General features: G+C 49.0%; 1 protein-coding gene across 4 annotated transcripts; it reads right to left on the bottom strand.

Moving 5' to 3' along the window:
- Positions 1 to 1396: 1396 nt before the first annotated feature.
- On the bottom strand, positions 1397 to 15716 carry SV2A (synaptic vesicle glycoprotein 2A). 4 transcript variants are annotated; one of them, XM_070607199.1, is made up of 13 exons: positions 15512 to 15683; positions 10899 to 11875; positions 9225 to 9405; positions 8270 to 8421; positions 8022 to 8155; positions 7265 to 7354; positions 6906 to 7016; positions 6638 to 6726; positions 5794 to 5958; positions 5446 to 5579; positions 4422 to 4628; positions 3663 to 3822; positions 1397 to 3237 (listed from the first exon to the last, which is right to left on the bottom strand). In XM_070607199.1, the coding sequence occupies exons 2-13, from the start codon at positions 11518 to 11520 to the stop codon at positions 3054 to 3056; spliced, it is 2229 nt and encodes a 742-aa protein (XP_070463300.1). In that variant the 5' UTR covers positions 11521 to 11875; positions 15512 to 15683; the 3' UTR covers positions 1397 to 3053. The 4 variants fall into 4 exon arrangements, with proteins under 4 accessions (XP_070463300.1, XP_070463302.1, XP_070463301.1 ...); XM_070607201.1 differs by lacking the exon at positions 10899 to 11875 and having other exon boundaries at positions 15512 to 15716; XM_070607200.1 differs by lacking the exon at positions 6906 to 7016 and having other exon boundaries at positions 15512 to 15668.
- Positions 15717 to 22256: the final 6540 nt, after the last annotated feature.

Here is a 22256-nt window from a genome sequence, read left to right as displayed (position 1 = left end):
GAGAGAGGGGGGTCAAGGGTAACCCCCATGCAGTGGTTTCCAGATTTCCACACAGGTAAGAATTCTCAAGGGAGCTTGTTTAAAATGTGGATTCTATGTCCCCTCTCTTCCAAAAAGAGGGTTCTGATTCCACAAGTCAAGAATGGAATCTGGAATCTATATTTTTAAAAGGCACACAAGACGATTTGCAGGAAAGTTGGTTCTGTTCTCAAGAAACATTACTCCTCTTTGTTTTCATTTCTTGGGGTTTTTCATTTTTTTAAGTTTATTTTTGTAAATTTTGATTGTGGTAAGAACACTTAATATGAGATCTGTCCTCTTAAATGTTTAAGTGTACACTACCATTGTCTGTAAGTACACTGTGGGACAACAGATCCCTAGAGCTTATTCATCTTGCTTAACTGAAACTTTATGCCCATTGATTAGTAACTCTCCATTTCCTTCTCCCCCAGCCCCTGGCAACCACCATTCCACTCTTTGATTCTGTGAATTTGACTATTTTAGATCTGTCATATAAGTGGAATCATACAGTATTTGTATTTCTGTGACTGACTTATTTCACTTAGCATAATGTCCTCATCGTTCATCCATCTTGTCACATATTGCAGAATTTCCTTTCTTGAGGCTGAATAGTATTCCATTGTATGTATATACATTTTCTTTATCCATTCATCTGTCAACGGACATTTAGGTTGCTTCCACATCTTGGCTGTTGTAAATAGTGCCGCCAGGAACACGCGAATGCCAAGATCTCTCCAAGATCCTGATTTCAATCCTTTTGGATAAATACCCAGAACCAGGATTGCTGGATCATATGGTAGTTCTATTTTTAATTTTCTGAGAAACCTCCATATTCTTTTCCAGAGCAGCTGCATCATTTTGCATTCCCACCAACAATGTGCAAACGTTCCGATTTCTCTACATCCTCTCCAAAACTTTTCATCTTGGTTTTTTTGGTAATAGCCATCCTGACAGGTGTGAACTGGTATCTTGTGGTTTTGATTTGTATTTCCCTAATGATTAATGACATTGAGCATTTTTTCATATACCTATTGGCCGTTTGTATGTCTTCTTTGGAGAAATATCTATCCAAGTCCTTAGCCTATTTTTTTAATCAGGTTGTTAGTTTTCTGCGATTGAATTGGACATTACCCCAGGTTGTCAAATCTGGGAGACTCAGAGGGCCCTCCATCTGTAGAAGTGGAAAGGGCACAGTAGAGAGGCCAATTTAGGACACAGTGTGATGCATCATGTTATTGTGACACATCGTGTTATTCTGGCTTTGAGTTTGGAGTGAGGAGTTGCTTTTCCATCTCACCATCTTCCCCTCTCAGCACTGTCAGGAGCCGGAACAGAGGGGGATGTAGGTAGAGAGGCACATAAGCAGACAGAGCCATTTTGGATTTTAAGGATTTGTTTCCTTTTTATTTTTCAATATTTTTCATTTCATTTTTCACATCAATGGAGTTGGGTTTAGGGTTCCCCAGGAGAGCAAGGGAGATGGATGGGTCCCTCCAGGGGGTGCAGGGGAGAGGGCTGCGTCCAGCAAGTGAAGGCTGAGGAAAGGGAACACTCGTACACTGGGCACTGGAGGAGAAGGCAGTCCTTTGAGCACAGACACCAAAGAATTAAACAGTCACCACCTGGTTGTGTTACAAAATGGGGGGAGGGAGCATAGGGTGGGGCACCAGACGCAGCATGAGGAGGGCAAATTTGAATGTCTTTTTTTGTTGTTTTCATTTTTTTCTTTTAACATTTTACAAACAGCTAAAAACTACAACACATCACAGCTACAGTGGGAGGAGGGTGGGCACCAAAGAAAGCAGCCACACAGAGTAGGGTAGGGCAGGGGCAGCTTAACCTACAGGGGCTACTGTGTGGAAAGGGGGAGATAGGGAAACTGAGGCTTCTGCTCCCTGCATTAGGCGTCCCAGGTTTACTGCCCAACCTCTTCCCACTTGAGAGGATTTACTGGGAGGGCCCCTGCTTCCTGCCCCCGCCCCAGCTCCTTGTGCTTTTTGATCTGCTGGTTTGACCACATGCCTGGTTTCTCTCCCTCCCCTGCTCCCTTGCCTGTGAGCGGACAGGTTGGGGGTGGGAGGGCAGCTGTGCTCTTCCTGTCTGTGCTATAGTGGGTTGAGCCTCTCACTCCAGAGGAGGCCTGTGCTTCTCGAGGGGGGAGAAGGTGGACCTTATCAGGTGCCCTCAGATCTCCCTAGACTGTGGAACTCTTATCCCAGCCTGGCCTAGGGCTCCTCCCTCCCCAGCCCAGCACAGAAACAAGATTAGGGGAGGTGCTATGGGAGGCAGGGTTGTGTGTGTCCATGGAAATTACCCTTGGCTTGTATTTTAGGACAGTATAGTGACACCCCCCACCCACGGCACATACACACGCATACATAAGTGTACACACACATTCACACACACACAGTCCTGCTGAGCTGCCTCAGAACTTAATATATAAATAAATAAGAATCAGAAAGCTAATTTCATAAAATTCAGGCTTCTTACTTGTAGCCCAAATTGAGGGAGAAGTGGAGGCCAGGGGGCTGAGGTTTATTGCTACTCCCCCAGCATCCGACAGGAGGTGTGAGAGGGCACCGAGGCCCTTCCGACTCTAAGTTCTTTTGGTCCATGGTCTACACCAAGCCCCAGCCCCCGACATAACCATATGCCCGTGGTTTCACCCGGGCCTAGGCAGAGGGAATGAGGGGGAAGGCAGGAAGCCTGTTCTAGAGCCCCTGGAGCCGGGAAGAGCAAGGGCCCCTCACTAACACTGGAGGAGAAGGGTGGGGCCAAGTCTTCTCTTGTGCAAAGTTAAGGGTGGTAGGAAGTGGGGGGTGGAGCTGCATCCCAAAACCGAGATGAGGGAGGCTTCTCTGTAGTCCCTGCCCACGAGGTCACACACATGCACACGCACACACACACGGCTAAGACACCAAACACGGGAGTGAGGAGTGAGGGCTCCGGGGGCCAGGATGGCAGGGCAGGGAGGGGGAAGAAGTTGTTGGTCTCACAGTGTGCCTGCCACCCCTGGAGCCCCAGAGACCCCCTCACTGCAGCACCTGCCCCCGGGTCTCGGGCAGCTTCAGGGCCAGAGAACTACCGAGAGCAAGGGCAGCTGAGGCAAAGAGGATGGGGGCAGCCTTGGTGATTCCCACAAATGACGTGAAGATGCTGATCCCCAGCACAGCTGCCAGCTTACACAGGGCATTCAGGAAGCCGAAGGCTGTGGTCCTGCTCAGGAGTCCCCCAGCGCAGCAGGCAGCAAGGAGGGGCCCCGCCCAGGAGTGAGACAAAGGAAGAGGCATGGGAGGATGTGGGGGAAGGGTGGGTAGGCAGGGAAGTGAAGCAGGGATGGCAGGCAGTGTCCAAGAGGGGGAAGGAAGGACAGAGAGATCAGAGAGGTGAGAGATGCACATCAGAGAATATAGATATATTGGGAGGCAAGAAGGAAAGCAGACCAAAAACTTAGGTTAATAATTAAGACTCCCAGGAGTGAATACAAAAACTACCAGCTTTTAGAGGAGAAACTCAATGGGAATGTGCCCCCTTTTACCCCTAAAGAGGCCTTTCCCATTCGGCCCCCCTTCCTCACCCCACTTCTCCCCTGCTCTCCAGGCCCTAAATCTGCTGCCCTGCCCCTACCACACTCCAACTACCTCTTGTCCGAGGGGTAGAGTTCGACAGTCAACACGTCCAGCGCGTTCCAGGATGCAATGCTGACACCCCCAAAAAGGCAGAGCAGAGCAATCATGGCTGACTCGCTGTTCCCAAAAGACAAGAAGAAGCAGGAGACACAGGACATCACGCTGGAGCCAGCTGGAGCGGGGAAAGGAGAGAGCAGCATGAGCCTGGCCACGGTGATCAATCAAGTAGTGTAGAGGGTAGCCCAGGATGAGACTCTTTTTCCCAAGGTACCCAAAAGGAAGGCTTCCCACTCATCCCCAATTTCCCTTATAATTGTCTTTTTATTAATAATATCAGTACCAACCATTTCTTCAATGCCAGCTATGGGCCAAGCAATTCAGTGCTTCATGTGCATTAATCTAATACGTCAACCCTATGAGGCAGGTACTGTCATCACCCCCATGTTGCAGATGAGACAACTGGGCTCACAGAGGTTCAAGAACTTGCTGAGATTCCTAAGGTAGGTGGTAGAGCTGAGATTCAAAACCCATAAGCTCAAAGTCTGGGCTCTTAACCATTTACTATTCTGCTGACCTCCTTTGCACCCCAAAGGAGCTTCCACACCAGGCCCTACCCCATCCTTCAACCAGCCCCCCAAGCAGAAGACACGAGAGAGAGAAACTTCTCTGGCTAAGCTCTTCCACAGACTAAGGTGAGAAGCCTGCTGACATCCTCCCTCCACCCCCGCCCCCTCATCAGTTCCGACACACCACCCAGCCTCTCCCCCTCACCAAGCATTCGGAGCCTGCCAATCTTGTCCATGAGCAGGGCAGACACGATGTTCCCAGGAAGCACAGCCAGTGTCCCCAAGAAGCTGACAAAGTACACCATGTAGGCACCTTCACCCGTCCCTGTCACGTCTAGTGGGCAGCCCTCCTTGTTGTGCAGGAATGTGCTGTTCACCAGACGGCTGTTCACAAACTTGTACTCAAACAGGTCTGGGGGCAAAGGTCAAGACAGGCAGGCGGTCACGGCAAATGTGAGAGGGAGGCTGCTCCCGCTTACGGCTCAGGGCTCTGCCCTTAGCAGTGAGGGCTCCCACAGCAAAACATTCAGTTACTCCACGAGAGGAACCCTTCCAGCAGAAAATGACCACGGCCTACCCAGTGAAACAGTGTGACTGGCTGTTTCCAAGCGTCCTTATTAATAGTCTGCTTCTGGTTCATTCTTTTTGTCTTCCCTAGCTAACTACAAGCAGTAGCAGTGCCATGGGTTTAGGAAAAATAGCTGAGAAAAATATTTAAAAAGTCCTACCCATTATTTTTTACTGCAAGGTGGGAAAAGCTCACCTAGCACTCCATTTAGAGGTGGGAAAGCTCAGTCTAGCTCACAAACCAGCATTTCATGTACATATAGTTTGAGAATCACTGTAAAGAAACGGACTAATGCAATGATTCCCAACACTTTTCCCCACTAAACATCACTTTTGCTGTTTTTCTTTTTCCCTAGGACCTGTTTTGAATAATTTTTTCCCTCTTCAAAAGTGCGTTAATATCACTACAGGTTCATTTTAATTCCAGCCAAAGGCAAAGAAATTTGATGTTTTTGTCAGATGTTCTGTCACAGAAAAATGTTCAATTTCCATTAGATTTTTGGAATTACTCGTGGTAGCTAGCAGGCCCCCATACATCCTTTCTCCAAGGCTCCAGAAAGCTCAGCTTGAGCACCCTGAGCTGGGGAATGAGGGAGGTTCCTTCTCCCTCCCCAAGGTCCACCCCACCCTTTGGTCTGACAGCCACTGCCACGCCACCTTACCAGTGTTGTAGAACACAGTGTTGATGAATGTGCAGTTGCGGAAAAACGTGTTGCTGGAAGTGACGTCCTCGAAATAACACTCTTCAAATAGAGAGTCCTCAAAGGACACTGACTTCAGACGGAGCCCAATGAACCTGAAAGGCCAGGGTGATGTGAGACACTCCCCCCTCATCCTCAGAGCCGCCCCCAAGACTCACTCCCTCAGTGAAGTAATGGGAAGCTGCAGCACTGAGGAGAAACCACAGGGTGTTTGCCCGAAAACACCTTGTCTCCGAACTCCCAAACTCATAAAAGAGACAAGGGGTAGAAGGGACAGGGGAGGAATGAAGCGTAAAAGTCCCCACATACTTGTCATTGAAGTACTGTCCCCCTCGGTGGATTTGATTCTCCAAGGTGAAGTTGAAAGTCACATGTTCTACACGCTCCCCAGGGAACACTTTGGTGCGGGCCGCATAGTCCACCGCCTGGAGATGGCGGATCATGTCGGGAAACCAGACAGTCAGGCCATAGTAGCTGAAGAGTCAAGGGCGACGGAATCAGACAGGGCTCAGGGATTAGACCAGGCAGTCCAGAACGAGGGGGAAAGAGAGGATCAGCCCATGTCAGGACCTTGCTCACCTCTCCAGCCCCATCTCTCACGACTCCTCCCTTCACCAACAGCTGTGGGTCTGGGGGATTTTAGGTTCTTCCAGCCCACCCACCATACTCTTTCTTATCTCTCAGGCGTTTGCTCCTCTCTCTGCCTAAAACAGTCTCCCCATCCCACCCTCAGTCTGTCTAACTCCCATTCATGCTTCAGGACTCAAATCCCCGCCCCACCCCTGGGCTGGGAAGTCTTCTCATATGCTCCCAGAGCACTTTGTACTTCCCCACACTGTGGCACTCATCACGCTGCTTTACAGCTAGTTTTGTCTAGCTCTCTGGCCAAGATTTAAACTCCATGAGGACTGGGACCACTTCTGTTTCAACCCAGCACAGTACCTGGCACAGAACAGAAACTTAATACTGTTCAGCCTGTAATATAGGTTTGTTGGATTAATGAATGAAGTAGAGGAGCAGGGTGGAGGATCGGGGGGATCTGAACAGCACCTTCCCTCATTATTTGCCCCGTTCATTTCCATTTTCCCCACCTCTCTCCCAACCCACAACCACTACATCCACCCCATACCACCTGCCCCACCCAGCTCCTCACCTGAATGACATGGTGAACCACACACCCATCATCATCAGAGTGATGCGTCGATATTCTGGACCAAAACAAGAGAGGAAATTTCTCCAAACCTAAACAGAACAGAACAAAGTCAGGCATTGGCTGCACTAACTTCTAGCATCCCAGATCCCCATTTTTCTACCCTACCACTTCCCTTTAGTTCACCCATCACTCCTGCAAGCTTGAGCCCTGCCTTCCTCTCCACCTCTCCCATTCCCTTCTCTCTCTCCACCATCCCATCCCCCATTACCTGTCCCCCTAGGCTCAAGGCCCGGACCCCCCAGCGCTGGTACCAGGTCCCTGTGTCTGACTGGATCTCAATCAACTCATCCTCCTGATGAATTGTCTTAATGTGGGTTACCTGGGGTCAAGAGAAGGGGTGAGCAGTCACATAGTCTGTATTTCCCAGCCCCTTCAGGTGCCTCAGTTTCTCTTGCAGTAGCAAAATGGGAGGCAGGGGTGGATGTGATACCCTGAGAGATCTCATTGAGGGAGAATGTGGTCAGAGATGCCTAGGAAGGGGGTGGCAGGGGAGGGTATCCAGAGAGAGGCTGGTGGGGGCTGGGGCTACAGTGGCTTGGAGGACTGAGGGGGAAGGCTGTGGCTTACTGAGAAAACACGCTCAGGATGCCCCTTGGCTCGCATGTTGGTGTCATGAACTTGCTTCAGCACCATCCAGGCCTCATCATGTTTCCCATTCTAGAGCCACAGATACAATCCCCACATCCAGGTTAGCCCCACCCTGACCCAAGGTTATAGACCCCCTCCCTCCAACCTGACTTCTAGAGTCATAGGACACAAAAAGCCTCCCACCCCTAACCCATGACCTATGGACACATCCGACACCCACTCTGAAAAAGCCCCAAGTAGGGGCACAGCAAGAAATAATCAGACTTGGGCAAGAGTTGGGGGAGTCTAGGAGACAGATGCAAACACAGGCCCTAGGGATCCCCTGGGACAATGGAAAGAGAAAAGCGAAAACAAGGGAAATAATGATATTGGGCAAGTATGTAGTCAGAGAAGGGGCAGCATCCTAACCCTGCTGAACCAAGATATAGCTGGGGGATGAGGGGAGGGGGGAGGGTTATAGGAGTAGAGGGTAAGAACTTCTCTTGAGCTGTAAAGTCAGGGCCAGGGCAAGGGCCCCTGCCTGCAAAGTCTTAAGCCACCCATGAGTGAGCAGGTCCCCTTGTTTCTCCACCCACGAAACCCTTCTGAAGATATATGCCAAGACAAAGGAAGCAAGATAAAGTCCCCAGGAGTATGGACCCTGTGAGGAAGGCAGGCAACCACATACGATCAAACCAAACCCACAGTGGGTGTTTGAACACAGGAGCCCTTCTGCCCTCCCCCCAGCCCTATTCACCTCCAGGAAGAAGCGAGGGCTCTCAGGCTGTGTTGTCAGGGCCCCGATGGCAAACACAGAAGGAAAGGCGCAGACAAGGACAAAGACCCTCCAGCTGTGGAACTGGTAAGCGGACCCCATCTGAAAGCTCCACCCTGGCAGGGAGAGTCACAGCATCAGCACAGAGGCCAGAGGCTGGGAGCTCCCACCACAAGGAGCACAGGAGAGGAGGGAGAGAGTCTGGGGTGTATTCCCTGGGGACTGCTCACCGTAGTGGGGGATGATGGCCCAGGCCATGGCAGCTGCGTATACTCCACCAATCATCCAAAACATGCAGAGCCAGCTCAAATGCTCCCCACGTTTCTCCTGGGCCAGAAACTCCGAAAAATAGGAGAAGACAATGGGGATGGACCCTCCAATCCTGGAGGGCATTGCAAGAATTCAGCATTGGAAAATGGCCATATTCCTGATCCCCTGCCCCAGTGCTCTGGATCCCCAAGCCCCTTTCATCTCCCAGACCTCTTTAAAGAGACTTCTCACACATAGAGCCTACGAGCTCCCTCACCACGAGCCATCAAGCACCATCCTTGGGAACCTGGGTAACAGGCAGACAGGTCTCAGGGAAAGGGAGAGAACAAACATTGAATCTCGAAGATGACTAGAGTTGGAAAGGAAGGAAGATAATTGCAGAAAAGAAGGGAAATCTTCAACGAGAAAAGATGGGCAAAGAGGGGTCCTGAGGGCAGGCAAGTGGGAGCAGGCCAGAAAAGAGCTTGGAGACAAGGCAGAGAATGCATGCAGGGGGAAGTGTAGGAGTGGGGTGAGTCAAGGCTTCAGAGTTCTGGCAGCTATGGGTATTAGCAAGGTCTGTGGTCAAATGCAGGAAATACCAGACTCCGGGAAGCGGGTAACTCGAGGGTCCACAGGGGCCCAGAGGTGAGGCTGTGACTCACTAGGCCTCTTCATGGAGCCAGGCTTAGAATGGAACTAGAGGGTAGGGTGGAGGACTCAGGAGTGGACCAGACATGGAATGGCATTCTGGACAAGCAGTAGACAGGTCCTGGATAGGGAGAAGCTGGCCTGAAGATGGTGGGAGGAGAAAGGAATTCATTCATTCAACTCATACATATGTGAAGTGCATCTGGTGTGCCTGGCACTGTGCTAAGCCCTAGAGATATAACAGTGACCAAGGCACAGTTCTGCCCCCTCCAGGAGTTTACTCACCCGACCCCAGAAAGGAGGCGGCAGAAGAGGAAAGTGCCATAACCCTGGACGAAAGATGAGAAAAAGGCAAAGACACTGTTGACTGAGAGCGAGATGAGCAGACACTGTCTCCGACCCAGCCGATCAGCCAGACCTCCCCAGAGGAAGGCTCCCACCATCATGCCCAGGTAGACGATGAGGCCTGGAAGGAGGAAAACAGAGGCAGAAGGGCTCTGAGCAGACACACTTCAGCTCTCACTCACTGAACATTAAATGAGCTGAAACTGCACAGAATGGATCAAGGATCTGAAGGACTTCTAGAAGCTAAGTCTACCCAGAGATGAGAGCAAGTGAGAGAAGATAAATTGTGTGAGCAAAGATGGCAGCCATCTCTGCAAGCCAGAGCTTCAAAAGTTGGAATGCAGGTATGAGAGAATCCCAGAATTCTCCTCTTTCCCTCCCTCTTGCTCTCTCTTGCTCGCTCTCACTTCTCACTCTCTTGCTGTCTGTGACACACACACACACATGCACAACACCCCCATCTCTGGCTTGCCTGGAATGAGAAACGGATCTGCCTAGATTCCCAGACCTTGCCAGGGTCCCCTCTATCCTCCCTGCCTTGATGCCCTCAAAGCTGCAGGAGGTGTCTCTTGTGTTACCTGGGAAAATAGTTCCATTCCTTCAATCCTCCCAGGAAATCCCACACACAAAATCCATCCTTTACTCCTTCCAGCTCCAATACTTCTGGTCCTAAAACTCTCCTGTTTCTTACTTCCTTCATAAAATTCAGAGTTGGAACTGATCTTAAAATTCATTTACTGCAGGGGCCGGCCGAGTGGCCGAGTGGTTAAAGTTCCATGCGTTCCGCTTCACGGGCCTGGGTTCAAGGGTTCGGATCTGGTCACAGACTTACTCCACTCATCAGCCATGCTGTGGAGGCATTCCACATACAAAATTGAGGAAGACTGGCACAGATGTTAGCTCAGAGCTAATCTTCCTCACACAAAAAAAAAGGGTTCCAAAAAAATCATTTACTCCAAAGTCTGCCTATTACCCATGCCTAAGCCAAACCCCAGGGAGAAGAAACCAGCCCAAGATCTCATGGCAACTTCATAGCAGAACAAGATCTAGATCCTTTCTGAGTGAGTCTAGGGGGGTTCCTCCCTCAGGGTCCCCAGTGACCCTTCCCGACCCCTGAACAATCCCAAGCCTGACCGAGAACAAGTATAAACAGCTTCTCTGCCTGAAGGCCCAGGATTCTCCTCCAATACCCACCACCCCAAACTCACCCTCCTCATTTAAACCAGGGATACTGACTTTTTATTCCTCGAATCAGGGAAAGGGAGAAAGACAGCAAGAGGGAAGGCTCCGAAGGAACATTAAATGAGGCCCATCCCACCATGGGCACCTCCTGCAAAACCAACTGAGCAGACCACCACTCAACCACTGGGCCAAGCCCCAGCCCAGCAGCCCTTCCCCCAGGCCCCTCGCACAAACAACCTCACTATGACCCAACTCCAAGAGGAGGAGGTGCGTGAGGGGACAATGTGCAGAGGAACCTTGAGCCCTCTGGAGACATCTTGGGAGCGGGGTCCTAGGGAGCCCAGTGGTGAGGGCAGGAGTAGTTCTCAGGAGCAGAGGTGCTTCCAGAGTTTGGGGCAGGCCAGGGCTGGAGTGCCCCCCAATTTGTCTTACCCAGCATTCCTTTGTTGGAATCAGACAGGCACATGTCTTTCTCAGCGCTGGGCAGCACGAAGCCCACCACAAAGACCTCGACACCATCAGCCATCAGCGCCAGACCAAGCACGAAATAGAGCGTCCACTGGAAGCGGCCGTGACCACACTCTCGTAGGATGGCTTCATACTGCTGGGCCAGTTCTTCCCGTTCTTTTCGCCGTTGTGCCTCCCCTCGGCCCCCAGGGGGGCCCTCCCCATCACTCAAGCCCCCCCTCACTCCAGCCAGGGGTGTCCCATCCACCATCCGCTCGCCTTTGCCCCCAGACTCTGCCCGGGGGATGCCCTGATATTCTCCCTCATAGATCTCGTCATCCTCATCGTGGCCCTCAGTGGCATCACTAGATGCGCCAGCTTCCTCCTCATCCTGGGCCCCTTCCCCACGGTAATAGCCATCAGCAGGGGCAGGGAAGTCATCATCATCCTCCTCCTCCTCAAAGCGGGAGTAGGATCTGCGGGAATATTCATCCTGGACTCTGTCCAGACCCTTCACCACCTTTTTGGCTGCATGCTTCTTGACTTCCTTGGCAATGTCTTTGGCCCCACGGATGAAAGCCGCCCGGTCTCTGAAGCCCTCTTCCATGATGGGGCTTTGGGAAGACTTCACCAGATCTCTCCCACTCCCTGATCCTTATTCAGCTTTTGCTCAAGGACTTGTGGAGTCAGAAACACCCTTCCCCCAGTTACTTAGATGAAGTGTGTTTGAATATCTTTGGGCACAGATTAGGAGAAAATAGGACCTGGCCAGTGAGTGTCTAGAAGGAGAAAGGAGGGAGAGGAGGTTTGGCCTACATCCAGTTCAGTTGGGAACATGGGAAAGGGGGAGGAGGACTGGGGGAAAGGGAAGGGGAGGGGGAGCCAGGTTGGGGGTGCTAAACTGAGAAGCCAGGATAACTCAGGAAAGACCGCCTACTTCTCTTCCAGGAGCCTCTGGAGGTCTAGGAAAAATAAGAGGGAGAAAAAAAGAGATTGTGAGGACTAAGATGGTAAAGAAGGCCAACACAGACCTCCTGTTGACCCAGATCCCCACCTGGACCATGTGGTACCGAGATGGTCTCCTTGCTCCAAGCCCACACTGAATAAAAAGGGATGACTATCGGGGCCAACTGTGGGTCATTCAGTATAAGCCCCCTTAGTCTGACCTTGGATACTCCAGAGACTCGGTCACCTATCCAGAGCCTTTCTCCTAACCCTGATCAAGATCAGACCCCTTGCTTTACCACCCACCTGCAAAGAACAAAACAGGAAATATGAGAAATCAGAATTCCCTCCACTAGCCTGGTCTGGGTTTCTTATTGGAGGTGGAGCTTGGGAAGACTGTGCAGAAGGAGGACCAAGTCCTTCAATCTGTTGCCTTTAGTCCACTGCTGGCATCTGAAGGTGGGGCTTCCACAGCCCTTCCCTCAGGCTGCATGTTTATAGGCCTCACAAGGAGGAGTCCTCTCCCAACATAGGCCAGTGGGTAGAAGCTCCGCTTCCAGAGTCAGACAGACTTGGGTTTGACGTCCTCCTTCAGCACTTACTAGCTAAGGGACCACGGGCGTGTTTCTGAACATCCAAGCCTCAGTGTCATCTTACTGAAGAAGAAGAGAGTACGGATTAAATGACGTAATGTATATTGCTCCTTCCCATAGCATCTGGCATATAGAAAGGGATGAATAAATATTAGCTATTTCTCCTTATGGTGATAGCAGTGTAGTGAGATATCCTCTACTCCCTCATCAGACCACAGAACAAAAGCCACCTCTGGACGCTCTTTAGCGTGAGCAGCAGAAAGGGATACTGACAAGCAGAAAGGTCATTCACCACAAAGCACACGACAGTCACACGACCTAGGTTGAAATCTCAGCTCTGCCATTTACTTACTAACTGATCTTGAGCAGGCTACTTTACTTCCCTAAGCCTCAGTGTCCTTATATTTAAATTAGGGATGAAATAGTTCTCTGAGTCAATGTGAGAATTTAATCTGACAGTAAAAATTCTATAAATACTAGTTTCTTCCTTCCTATTAGATTGAAAAATGTGAAAGAGGCAGGAAGCAGCAAGGGAAAAGCTGGGGGTCATACTTGGATGCTGTTGCCCAGTATCCTCCCAAAACAGAGTTTCGAGACCCCTCTGCCTGTATTCAAACTAATTCCAGGAGCTTGGTCACTTGTCTCCCTCCAGACAAACAAGGAAAGAGTCAAAGAAAAGGGAGACCTGGAGCCTGAGGACATAGAGAAGAGGGCAGATCAAAAGCTAAGAACGAGGTGATGACTGGCTGCCCTACCTTCCTTCAGGACATCTGACAAAGCCCCCTTTCACCAGTGGGGGTGGGAATGGAAATGACTGATCAAACACATACATTTCCAATATGGAGGTCTATGGTCCACAGTCACACCTCATTCCTCCAGGGGCTCCCTTTCTAATCTCCCTTAATCCTTCCTGCTCCTCCTCCAGGAGTCAAGGAAAAAGGAGTCCATAAATACCGCACTGCGTAGGAGGCTGGTATAGAATGAAGGGGGCCTTGGGCCTCCCCCCAAAAAAAGACATCCTCTAGAGCAAGGCATAGGAGAATCCCCACCCCTACCCCCCGCCCCAGCTTCCTTCATAGAAGCAGAGGAAGCAGGACTAAATTTTGATCAGAGATCATTCCCCTAAAAATATCCTGCCACCTTCTGCTCCCACCCGCCCAGGGCCTTCAGTAAATGTCTCACACACACACACACACACACACACACACACACACAGTAGCCCTGCTGGAAGAGGGTAAGTCATGCTATGTGGTTCAAAGGGAAGAATTGGCAAGCAGAGCCTTACCCCCTCAGGACTGAAGTGAGCGGTGGACCACAATGACCAAAACCAGTGACCCCTACGTCACCTTCTTTTCCTTGTGGTTCAGGACCCAAACCATCCCCCATGAAAGAGAGGGAACTGTGGAATCCTCTCATTGCATGACTGTTTGCCTTCTTCTCCTTTCTTTCCCCACTAGGATCTCCCCCCAAACCCTGAAGGAGGTAAATGGACCCACCAGGAGCCATACCCTATGTTTGTTAACATTATTTACCCCCGAGAGGTACGTGTAGGGTAGAGAAGGCCCCCAGAGCCATGGCAGGATATGATGGCTCAACAGCCAACTCCCCCAGGGCCAACAAGCCCAGGAAGTCAGGAGGGAGAGAAAGAAGACAAATTCTTTGAGCTGGTGAGGAAGCAGTGCTATTTTTAGCCCCCAAAGCAGCACAGGGTGGCAAAGCCTGTGGGAGAGAGACAAGACTTGGAGAGGTGGAGGTTAAAGGAGACAAGATTCAGGGTTACATGGTCCTTTAAGGTTGGCTGGCTTCACCTGACCGGAAAAATAGCCCAGGAGGTTTTCTGCAGCGGATGGAGGGAGGCTGGGGGGACTCCTGAGCAAATGCTTCCTTTCTGGACAACTCACTCAGCCCTGGATAAGAAGGGGGTCCAGAAGCCCCTCCCCCAATCAAAACCCCTGACTTTGGAGCCACCCAGATTCCCCAGCCCACCCTAGCCCGAGTCACAAGGTTGTGAAGAAGTAGTCACTTATCAAAACATCCACAGGGGTTGGGGGGGTATGATGGGGGAAGAGATGTGAGAGTACCCCTCCCGTTACAGCTGGGTAATTGCGCCTCAGGCACCCCTCAGCCCCTACTCAGGACAGCCAAGGCTACACCTTCTCTCCCTACATCCCACCCCAGGGTTAGGAAGATGGAGCATCCACAATGCTGAGAAAAAAACAGATGAAGGTGTCAGCTGAGAATGCACACGGAGGAATACAGAGGCAGAGAGGCAGGGAAGCAAAGAGAAACCTCCACATGCACAGGCATAGAGACCACCCCTACCAGCATTTGCCGCACCCCCCTCCGCATCTGCCTCTGCTCTGGTATAACTGATGAGCCCCTAGAATTGACTGAACCGATTCTCTGAGCACCTCCTCCCCTCATCCCCTTGGTCTTGCTGCTGGACAAGTGCACATCATCACACAACACCCCTTCCCCCTACGCCAGAGAAACTGCCTCCAGGCCCCACCATCCTGCCCAACTCTGGTCGTTTACCATCTCTATCTACCCAGCATCTCCATTCTTCATTTCCCTTCCCTCCCTCCTTCAACTGCCCTTCCTCCTCTGCCCCACCACCCACCCAAGTCCAAGCGAGCAGACTGAGGCAGCATCCATTCTCCCGCCCCAGCCAAGGTCATTTATCATTCATTGGGGGGGTGGGGGGGGGCGCGCTAGGGTGAGGAAGGGATTGGAGTTTGAGGGAACCCTATCCCACCTAACAACCCCCTCCCCCGTTAATATCTGAGGAGGGTAGTAGGGACTTGGCTAAGGTAGGGAAAAACACCCATCATGTATGTATGTGTATATATATATACACACACGCACACATATATATATACTGATCAGCACATCAACTGAAATAAATGTCCATTCAAGCCACCACCAATCCCCTCACCCCTAAAGCGGGGACGGTCACCCTCCCCACAAGCAAAGCATCGGAGGATAAAATGGCTGCAAGGCAAGGCAAGGATGCTCTGCCCGGGGCGGGGTGGAGGTGAGAGATTGAAAGAAGGGTCTCACCTGGGCTGGGTTCCCCAGATAAGGGAGTCCCTGGTAAGGGCGGGGGTCCCCGCCGCTGGGGCTGGCGACAGCGGCGACTGCTCCGGGTACCACGGCAAGCGGCAATGCAGACCTGCCCCCCCACGCGCTCCGGCCCCGCCTCCGCCCGCCTCACCCCTCCCCCCCTCCACCCCCCAGAGCCACTGAGCATCGGGAGAGACCATTGTTGGGGGGGGGGGGGGGGCGCGGTGAGGCAGAAGAAAAGAGGATGGCGAGGGTCACAGGGCTCCGGGAGAAATGATGAAAAGGCTAGGAGGGGTTGTCACAGGGACAGCTTGAGATAACACACAGCTCTCCCAAGTGAAAGATGAAAGGAACTAAGGAAAGAAATCGTGATGTCAGGAAGACAAGTGGGAAGACAGAAACAGAGGTGGTGATTGAGGCAGCGTCTGCCTCAGTACTCCCGTCCCAGGATGGCAGGACTCACGAATTTCAGGGGCTCTCACTGCCTTAAAAGCACCTCCCTTCCCCTTCTCCACTACTCCAGCCAAACTCCATTCCCACAACCCTCTCCCAAATACAGAGGCTCAGACTCCAAGTTGACCTGGCTATTTTAGAAAAAGTAGGAATAACAAGGTGTGGTTTCTATCCTGGATTGCCAGAGGCAGAGACTCCTGGATCCCTGCCATTTCTTTTCAGAAACAGTCCAGATTATTTATTTACAGTGCAGACAGACCTCCCACCCTTCATTCGGTTGGTGTCAGAAGAGGTGAGTACTGGAGGAGCTGAGGGGTTTTTCAGGCCTGACCACCTGGACATCTCCCTTCCATTCATTTGCTCCAATGACTCAAAAAGGGACTCCCTCAATGCTCTTCTCCTCTGTCTTTTACTACACACACACACACACACACACACGCACACGCACTTCTGCTTCCAGGGCAGGAAGGAGTGAATTGGTTTCAGTTCTTTCCTTTGCTTCTGTATCAATAACATGGGCTTAGAGATCTAAGACATACCACTTCGTGACCATCCCTGATCCAGGGAAGAGGGGATATGTGGTGGTTTGGGGATGTACGTACTGAATGTGTTTACCTATTTTAGGTAAGCCTCTATGATATTCCGGACAAAAGCACTAACCAGGGGCTCTGACCTGGGTTCTCACTTCTAATAAGCTGTGGGCTCTTGGTCAAGTTCTCTGCCTCTCTGAACCTGTTTTCTCATCTGGAAAATGGGGGGCTTAGAATAGATTCTGCATCAGCTCCCTTTCAGATCTAATAGTGTGTGATTCTGCTTTGCTAAACATGGAGGTTTCAGAATGCTGGGCTATGTTACATGGAAAGGGCTGGCAAGCTGTGTCCCAAGAGACCTCACAGGTGGCACTTGGCAGTGTTGAATTTACCACTGACAGAGATGTGGGCCTGGGTTTCGCAGACTCAAGAGCTACATCTTGGAAATACTCATTTGTGCCAACAAAGTTTACAATTTACTGAAATATAAAGCCATAATACATAAGCATTAATTTACCAGGAGAAATTTAACTGTCACTCAGACTGTATGAAAACTCATGTCTGCATGTCCAGCACATTCTCTTTGGTAAGCCAAATCAGAATCTTAATGTCGACATATAAATGCACAATCACATAACTGAACAGGAGTATCTGCAGCTTTAATGGCATCTGGCCATCCCCAGTCCGGAGTCGTGCCAGTGGGTTCAGAAAAGTCTTCCTGGCTCCAGTTCTCCACTCCATCTCTGTGCCAGTGCTCCTGGACTACTCTAACTCTGTTGGCTAACGCACTCTTCCTGGGATGGTGCTTGCCAGGCTGTGCCCATGTGGGCCTCAGAGACTCTCCCTTTACTAGGCTTTCATTGCTGATCCCTCTTCAGGTTGACACATTCTTTATTTAAATATGTTAATTTTTTCAATTAGGTTATAGCCAAGTCCTGCTGGCAGGGAGCCTTTTCTTCTCTTTAAGGTGAGTTTGCATACTCTCCACTTAACCGTTACTTGCTAAAATAGAAATCTTGTACTGTACTCTTAGAAAGGTTGTACATATTTTTCAAGTTCTGAGGAAAGACTTCATCATCTTTCATGGGAACCACGGACCTACACACCTTACCAGCCACTCCTTCACAGTCCCTTTTGCTGGGTCCGCTAACATTGGAGTACCTGGGGACTCAGTCCAGGGCCCTTCCTCCCTTCCACCTACTCTATTCTCCTTGGTCACCTCAAGTAGTCCCGTGACTTTCCTGCTATCTATATGTTAATGATTCCCACATTTATATCTCCAGTCCAGACCTTTCTACCAAGCCCAAACTCAAAATCTCCATCTGTCAATTCAACATCACCACGTGGATACCTCATAAGCATCTCATACGTAACAGATCCATAAACAAAATTCTGATCCAAGTCTTCCTCATCTCTTCATCAAGGTGTTTGGGCCAAAAACCTTGGGGTTGTCCTTGTTTCCTTTCTTTTTCTTGTCCCTACAGCAGCAAGTCTTGTCAGGCCTACCTTCAAAATATGTTCTGAATCTGCCACTTCTCCACCACTGCCCCCATTCGAAGCTGCCATTGTCTCTCCTTAGCGACTGCAACAGCCTCTGGTTTCCCTACTTCCGATCCTGTGCCCCTAAAACCCACTATTCTCATCAGTCAGGGTGATCTTCTAAAAACAAATCAAATCTAATCCAGCAAAAACTCTCCCAAGAGAAACAAGTGCATTTGTCCCACAAAAAAGACAAGTACGAGTATTTACATAGCAGGTTTATTCATAATATTCAAATGTGTATCAGCCAAAGAATGGTTAAACTTGGATAAAACAAATTGTGGTGTATTCCTATGGGGATACTATATAACACATTTTTAAAAGACCAAACTACATTATGCAACAGCTTACGAGGACCTCACAAAATATTGAGCAAAAGAAGCCAGACCAAAAAGAATACATACTATATGATTCCATTTATATAAAGTTCAAGAAAAAACAACATGCCACAACTAGAAGGACCCACAACTAAAATATATACAATTATGTACTGGGGGGACCTGGGGAGAAAAAGCAGAAGAAAAAATAAAGAGAAGAAAAAATAAAGAGAAGAAAAAACAAATTAATCTACAGTGACAGAGAAAATAGTGGTTACCTCTGAGGTGGAAATTGACTGTGAAGAGGTGCAAAGGAGCCTTCTGGGTGCTGGAAATGTGCTACATCTTGATCTCAATGGTGTTTAAAAGGTGCATACATATGTAAAAATCCACTTAAGATCTGTGTGTCTTTCTGAATATATGTTATATTGCAATTTTCTTTAAAAGTTTTAATGAGGGGCCGGCCCCAGCAGTTAAGTTAGCACAGTCCGTTTCTCGGCGGCCCGGGGTTCGCTGGTTCAGATCCCGGGTGCGGACATGGCACCGCTTGGCATGCCATGCTGTGGTAGGCATCCCACATATAAAGTAGAGGAAGATGGGCACGGATGTTAGCTCAGGGCCAGGCTTCCTCAGCAAAAAGAGGAGGACTGGCAGTAGTTAGCTGAGGGCTAATCTTCCTCAAAAAGTTTTAATGAGATCTTACCACTCCCCTTTCTTCAAATCCTCCAGTGACTTCCATTATACTAAGAATTAAAGCCGGACTCCTAATCAAAGCCTAAGAGGCCCTGCACGATCTGGCCCCTGCCTGCCTGCCCAGTCCCCTTGCCCATGTCTCTCCCAGGCTTCAACTCTGCCTCAGCCTCACTGCTTTCCTTGCTGTGCCTCCAGCATGCCCAGCACATGCCCATCAGATGACCTGGGCACTGGAGGGTCCTGCTGCCTGGAACTCCCTTCTCCCAGATCTTTGCCTTATCATTCAGGTCTCTACTCAAAAGTCGCCTGCCAGACCACCCTTCTAAAAGAACTACATCCCTCCCCACTCCTCAGTCCCTATCATATCACACTGCCTTATTTTTTTTTCTTACAACATATCCCAATCTAAAATTATGATTTTTGTTTACTTTTTTATTTTTTTGTCTTCTCCTACTTAGATTGTCAGTTCTAAGGAAGCGAGGACCTCATCTGGCATACTTACTGCTACATCCCCAGTATCCATTAAGTAAACACTTAATGAAGGATTATTCCAAATAAGTTAAATATTACCTCTAGTGTATGTGATAAATGTCTTCTTACTCCCACTAAGTATGAGTTAGTATTCTAACTAATAGGTAAAGAATTTGTTTGAAAGAATATAAACGAATTACCCACTGAGAGTTGCCCTATTTTTTAGTCTAGACTTATTCCTATCCCCTAGACTCAGCTCTTCTCCACAAATTGCTTATATTGGGTGGGGGTGATAATGGGTGTATGGTAATTATGGTTAACATTGTTAGAGCATTTACCTGACGTGGGCACTTTTCTGACAACTTTACATTGATTGACTCACCCACCTCCCCATTAACCCTATGAGATGAACACCATTTGCAGATGATGAGTTTGGGGCACTGATTGGTTAAGAAACTTGATACAACCGCACAACTCAGAAGTGGCAAAATGAGGATTTGAACACAAGCAATATACATTCAGAGCCCATATTCTTTTTAAATGCAGCCATTTTAAGTGTATAGTTCTATGAGTTTTAACAAATGTATACACCCATGTGAGCACCCCCTTGATCAAGATAAGAAACATTTCCTTTGCTCCCAAAAGTTCCCTCATGCCCCTCTGCAGTCAATCGCCTCATCCTTGGCAACTGATCTTTCTGCCACCAGAAAGTAGATTAGTCTTTTCTAGAGTTTCATGTAAGTAGATCCATACAGTATAGAGGTCTCTGGCTTCATAGCTCGGGGTTTCAGAGCTTTCCGGGGTTTTTAACCATGTCCTTATACTGCTTCCTGGCGTAGCTTCTCTCCCCACTTGCCCATCAAATTGGCTACCCCTCAACATCAGCCACCCACTATATTTTATCACTGCTTCTACCCACCCCACTCCAAGCACAAGAGATTGTCAGGATGGGGAGGGTAAAGAGAGACAAAACAGGGGCTGGCGTAGTGGTTAAGTTCATGTGCTCCGCTTCAGAGGCCAGGGATTCGCGGGTCCGGATCCGAGGTGCAGATCTACACACCATTCATCAAGCCATGCTGTGGCAGCACGCCACATACAAAATAGAGGAAGACTGGCACAGATGTTAGCACAGGCACAGTCTTCCTCGGCAAAAAAAGACAGAGGGACAAAACAGGATCAATGTCAGCACCTCTAAGATACCATAAAGTCCCAGTGAGAGATGCTAACAAGTGAAGCATCAAAATTCCTATCTTTTAGGAGCTTATAATCCAGTTAAAGAGAGGAGGTATCTTAGATAGAAAATCGGTAAGTAGCAAAGCAAAACATTCATTCATTCAACAAGTACTTATTCAGTAAATATAATGTAGTATAATGTGACTAAGCAATTGGCTCTGGAGTTCAGATCTTGGTTCAATTACTGCATCCACTACTTCTTAGCATGTGACCTTGGTCAAGTAATTTAATATCAGTTTTCTGATCTTAAATTGAGGGTATAACAAAACCTACCTCAGGGAGTTGTGAGGATTAACTGAGAAAATGCATATAAAACACTTAGTATAGTACCTGGCACATAGTAAGAGTTCAGTAAATATTAGCTCTTATTATTTTTACAATTATTGCATATGCCAGGCACCTTTCAACACTCTCGAGAGATACAGATCAATAAAATGAAATCCTTTAAGGGTTCTTAAGAGATTCAGTTTAATGCAGAGATACTTAGATTGGGATCCACGATCCTCCTGGAATTTTTGCTTCAGGATATTGGATATATATGCATTTTTCTTGGGTAGGGTCCCTAGTTTTTGTCATATTCTCGAAGGACTGTCTACGGCCCACAAAACATGAAGGACCCAAGATCTAGAGCATGCATTCTCAGTGGGGGTGATATTGCCCCCAAGGGGTCAAAAATTCATTTGAGGGGGTGGGAATCTTATATCACAATAGTTCATGTCCCTCCAAAGGGCCATAGTAAACTGATACACAGCACATATGTGAAATTAAAATTTCATGCATGGGGGAGGACAATTAGGAAAAAATGTCTTCTTAGGGGAGGAGATTAAAAAAAAAAAAAGGTTGAGAAATCCTGATTTTGTGAATAACAAACAGGTATGTGAACTGAAGTACCTAAGTGTACAAGCAATACTAGCTCTGTTCTGAGAATTGCTGAGCACCAGTCTGAAAGAGTTCAAGGGCAGAGATGAAGGGGAATTTGAGGCAGTCAAACTTAATGACTAGAGGAGGCACTCAAAAATTGTTGTTGAATGAATGAAAGCTCAGAGATTCTGAGAATGAATGCCTGAGAAAATAGTGGGTCCAAAGAGAGAAGTAGGGAATTCAGCAAAGGCACTAATTTACTCTGTGATGGTGTGCATTCATCAACATGATATCAGGTAACAGCCAAAAATACCATGCAGGAGCAGGGCCGGCCTGTGACCGAGTGGTTAAGTTTGCGCGCTCCGCTGCGGTGGCCCAGGCTTTCACCAGTTCAGATCCTGGGCACAGACACGGCACCGCTCATCGAGCCATGCTGAGGTGGCATCCCACATGCCACAACTGAAAGGACTCACAACTAAAAATACACAACTATGTACCAGGGGGCTTTGGAGAAAGGAAAAATAAAATCTTAAGAAAAAAAATACCATGCAGGAGCTTAAGTGAAAAAACAAGCTAGAAATTTGAGAATCCTCGGCATAAAGGTAACAGTAGTTAAAGTCTCATCACAGATCAGTTAAAAGAGTC

The sequence above is a fragment of the Equus przewalskii genome, unplaced genomic scaffold (genome assembly GCF_037783145.1).
Source record: "Equus przewalskii isolate Varuska unplaced genomic scaffold, EquPr2 ChrUn-10, whole genome shotgun sequence".
In the NCBI taxonomy this organism is placed as follows: Eukaryota; Metazoa; Chordata; class Mammalia; order Perissodactyla; family Equidae; genus Equus; species Equus przewalskii.
Note: the sequence above shows the minus strand (reverse complement) of the source record. Positions and strands in the feature narration are given on the sequence as shown.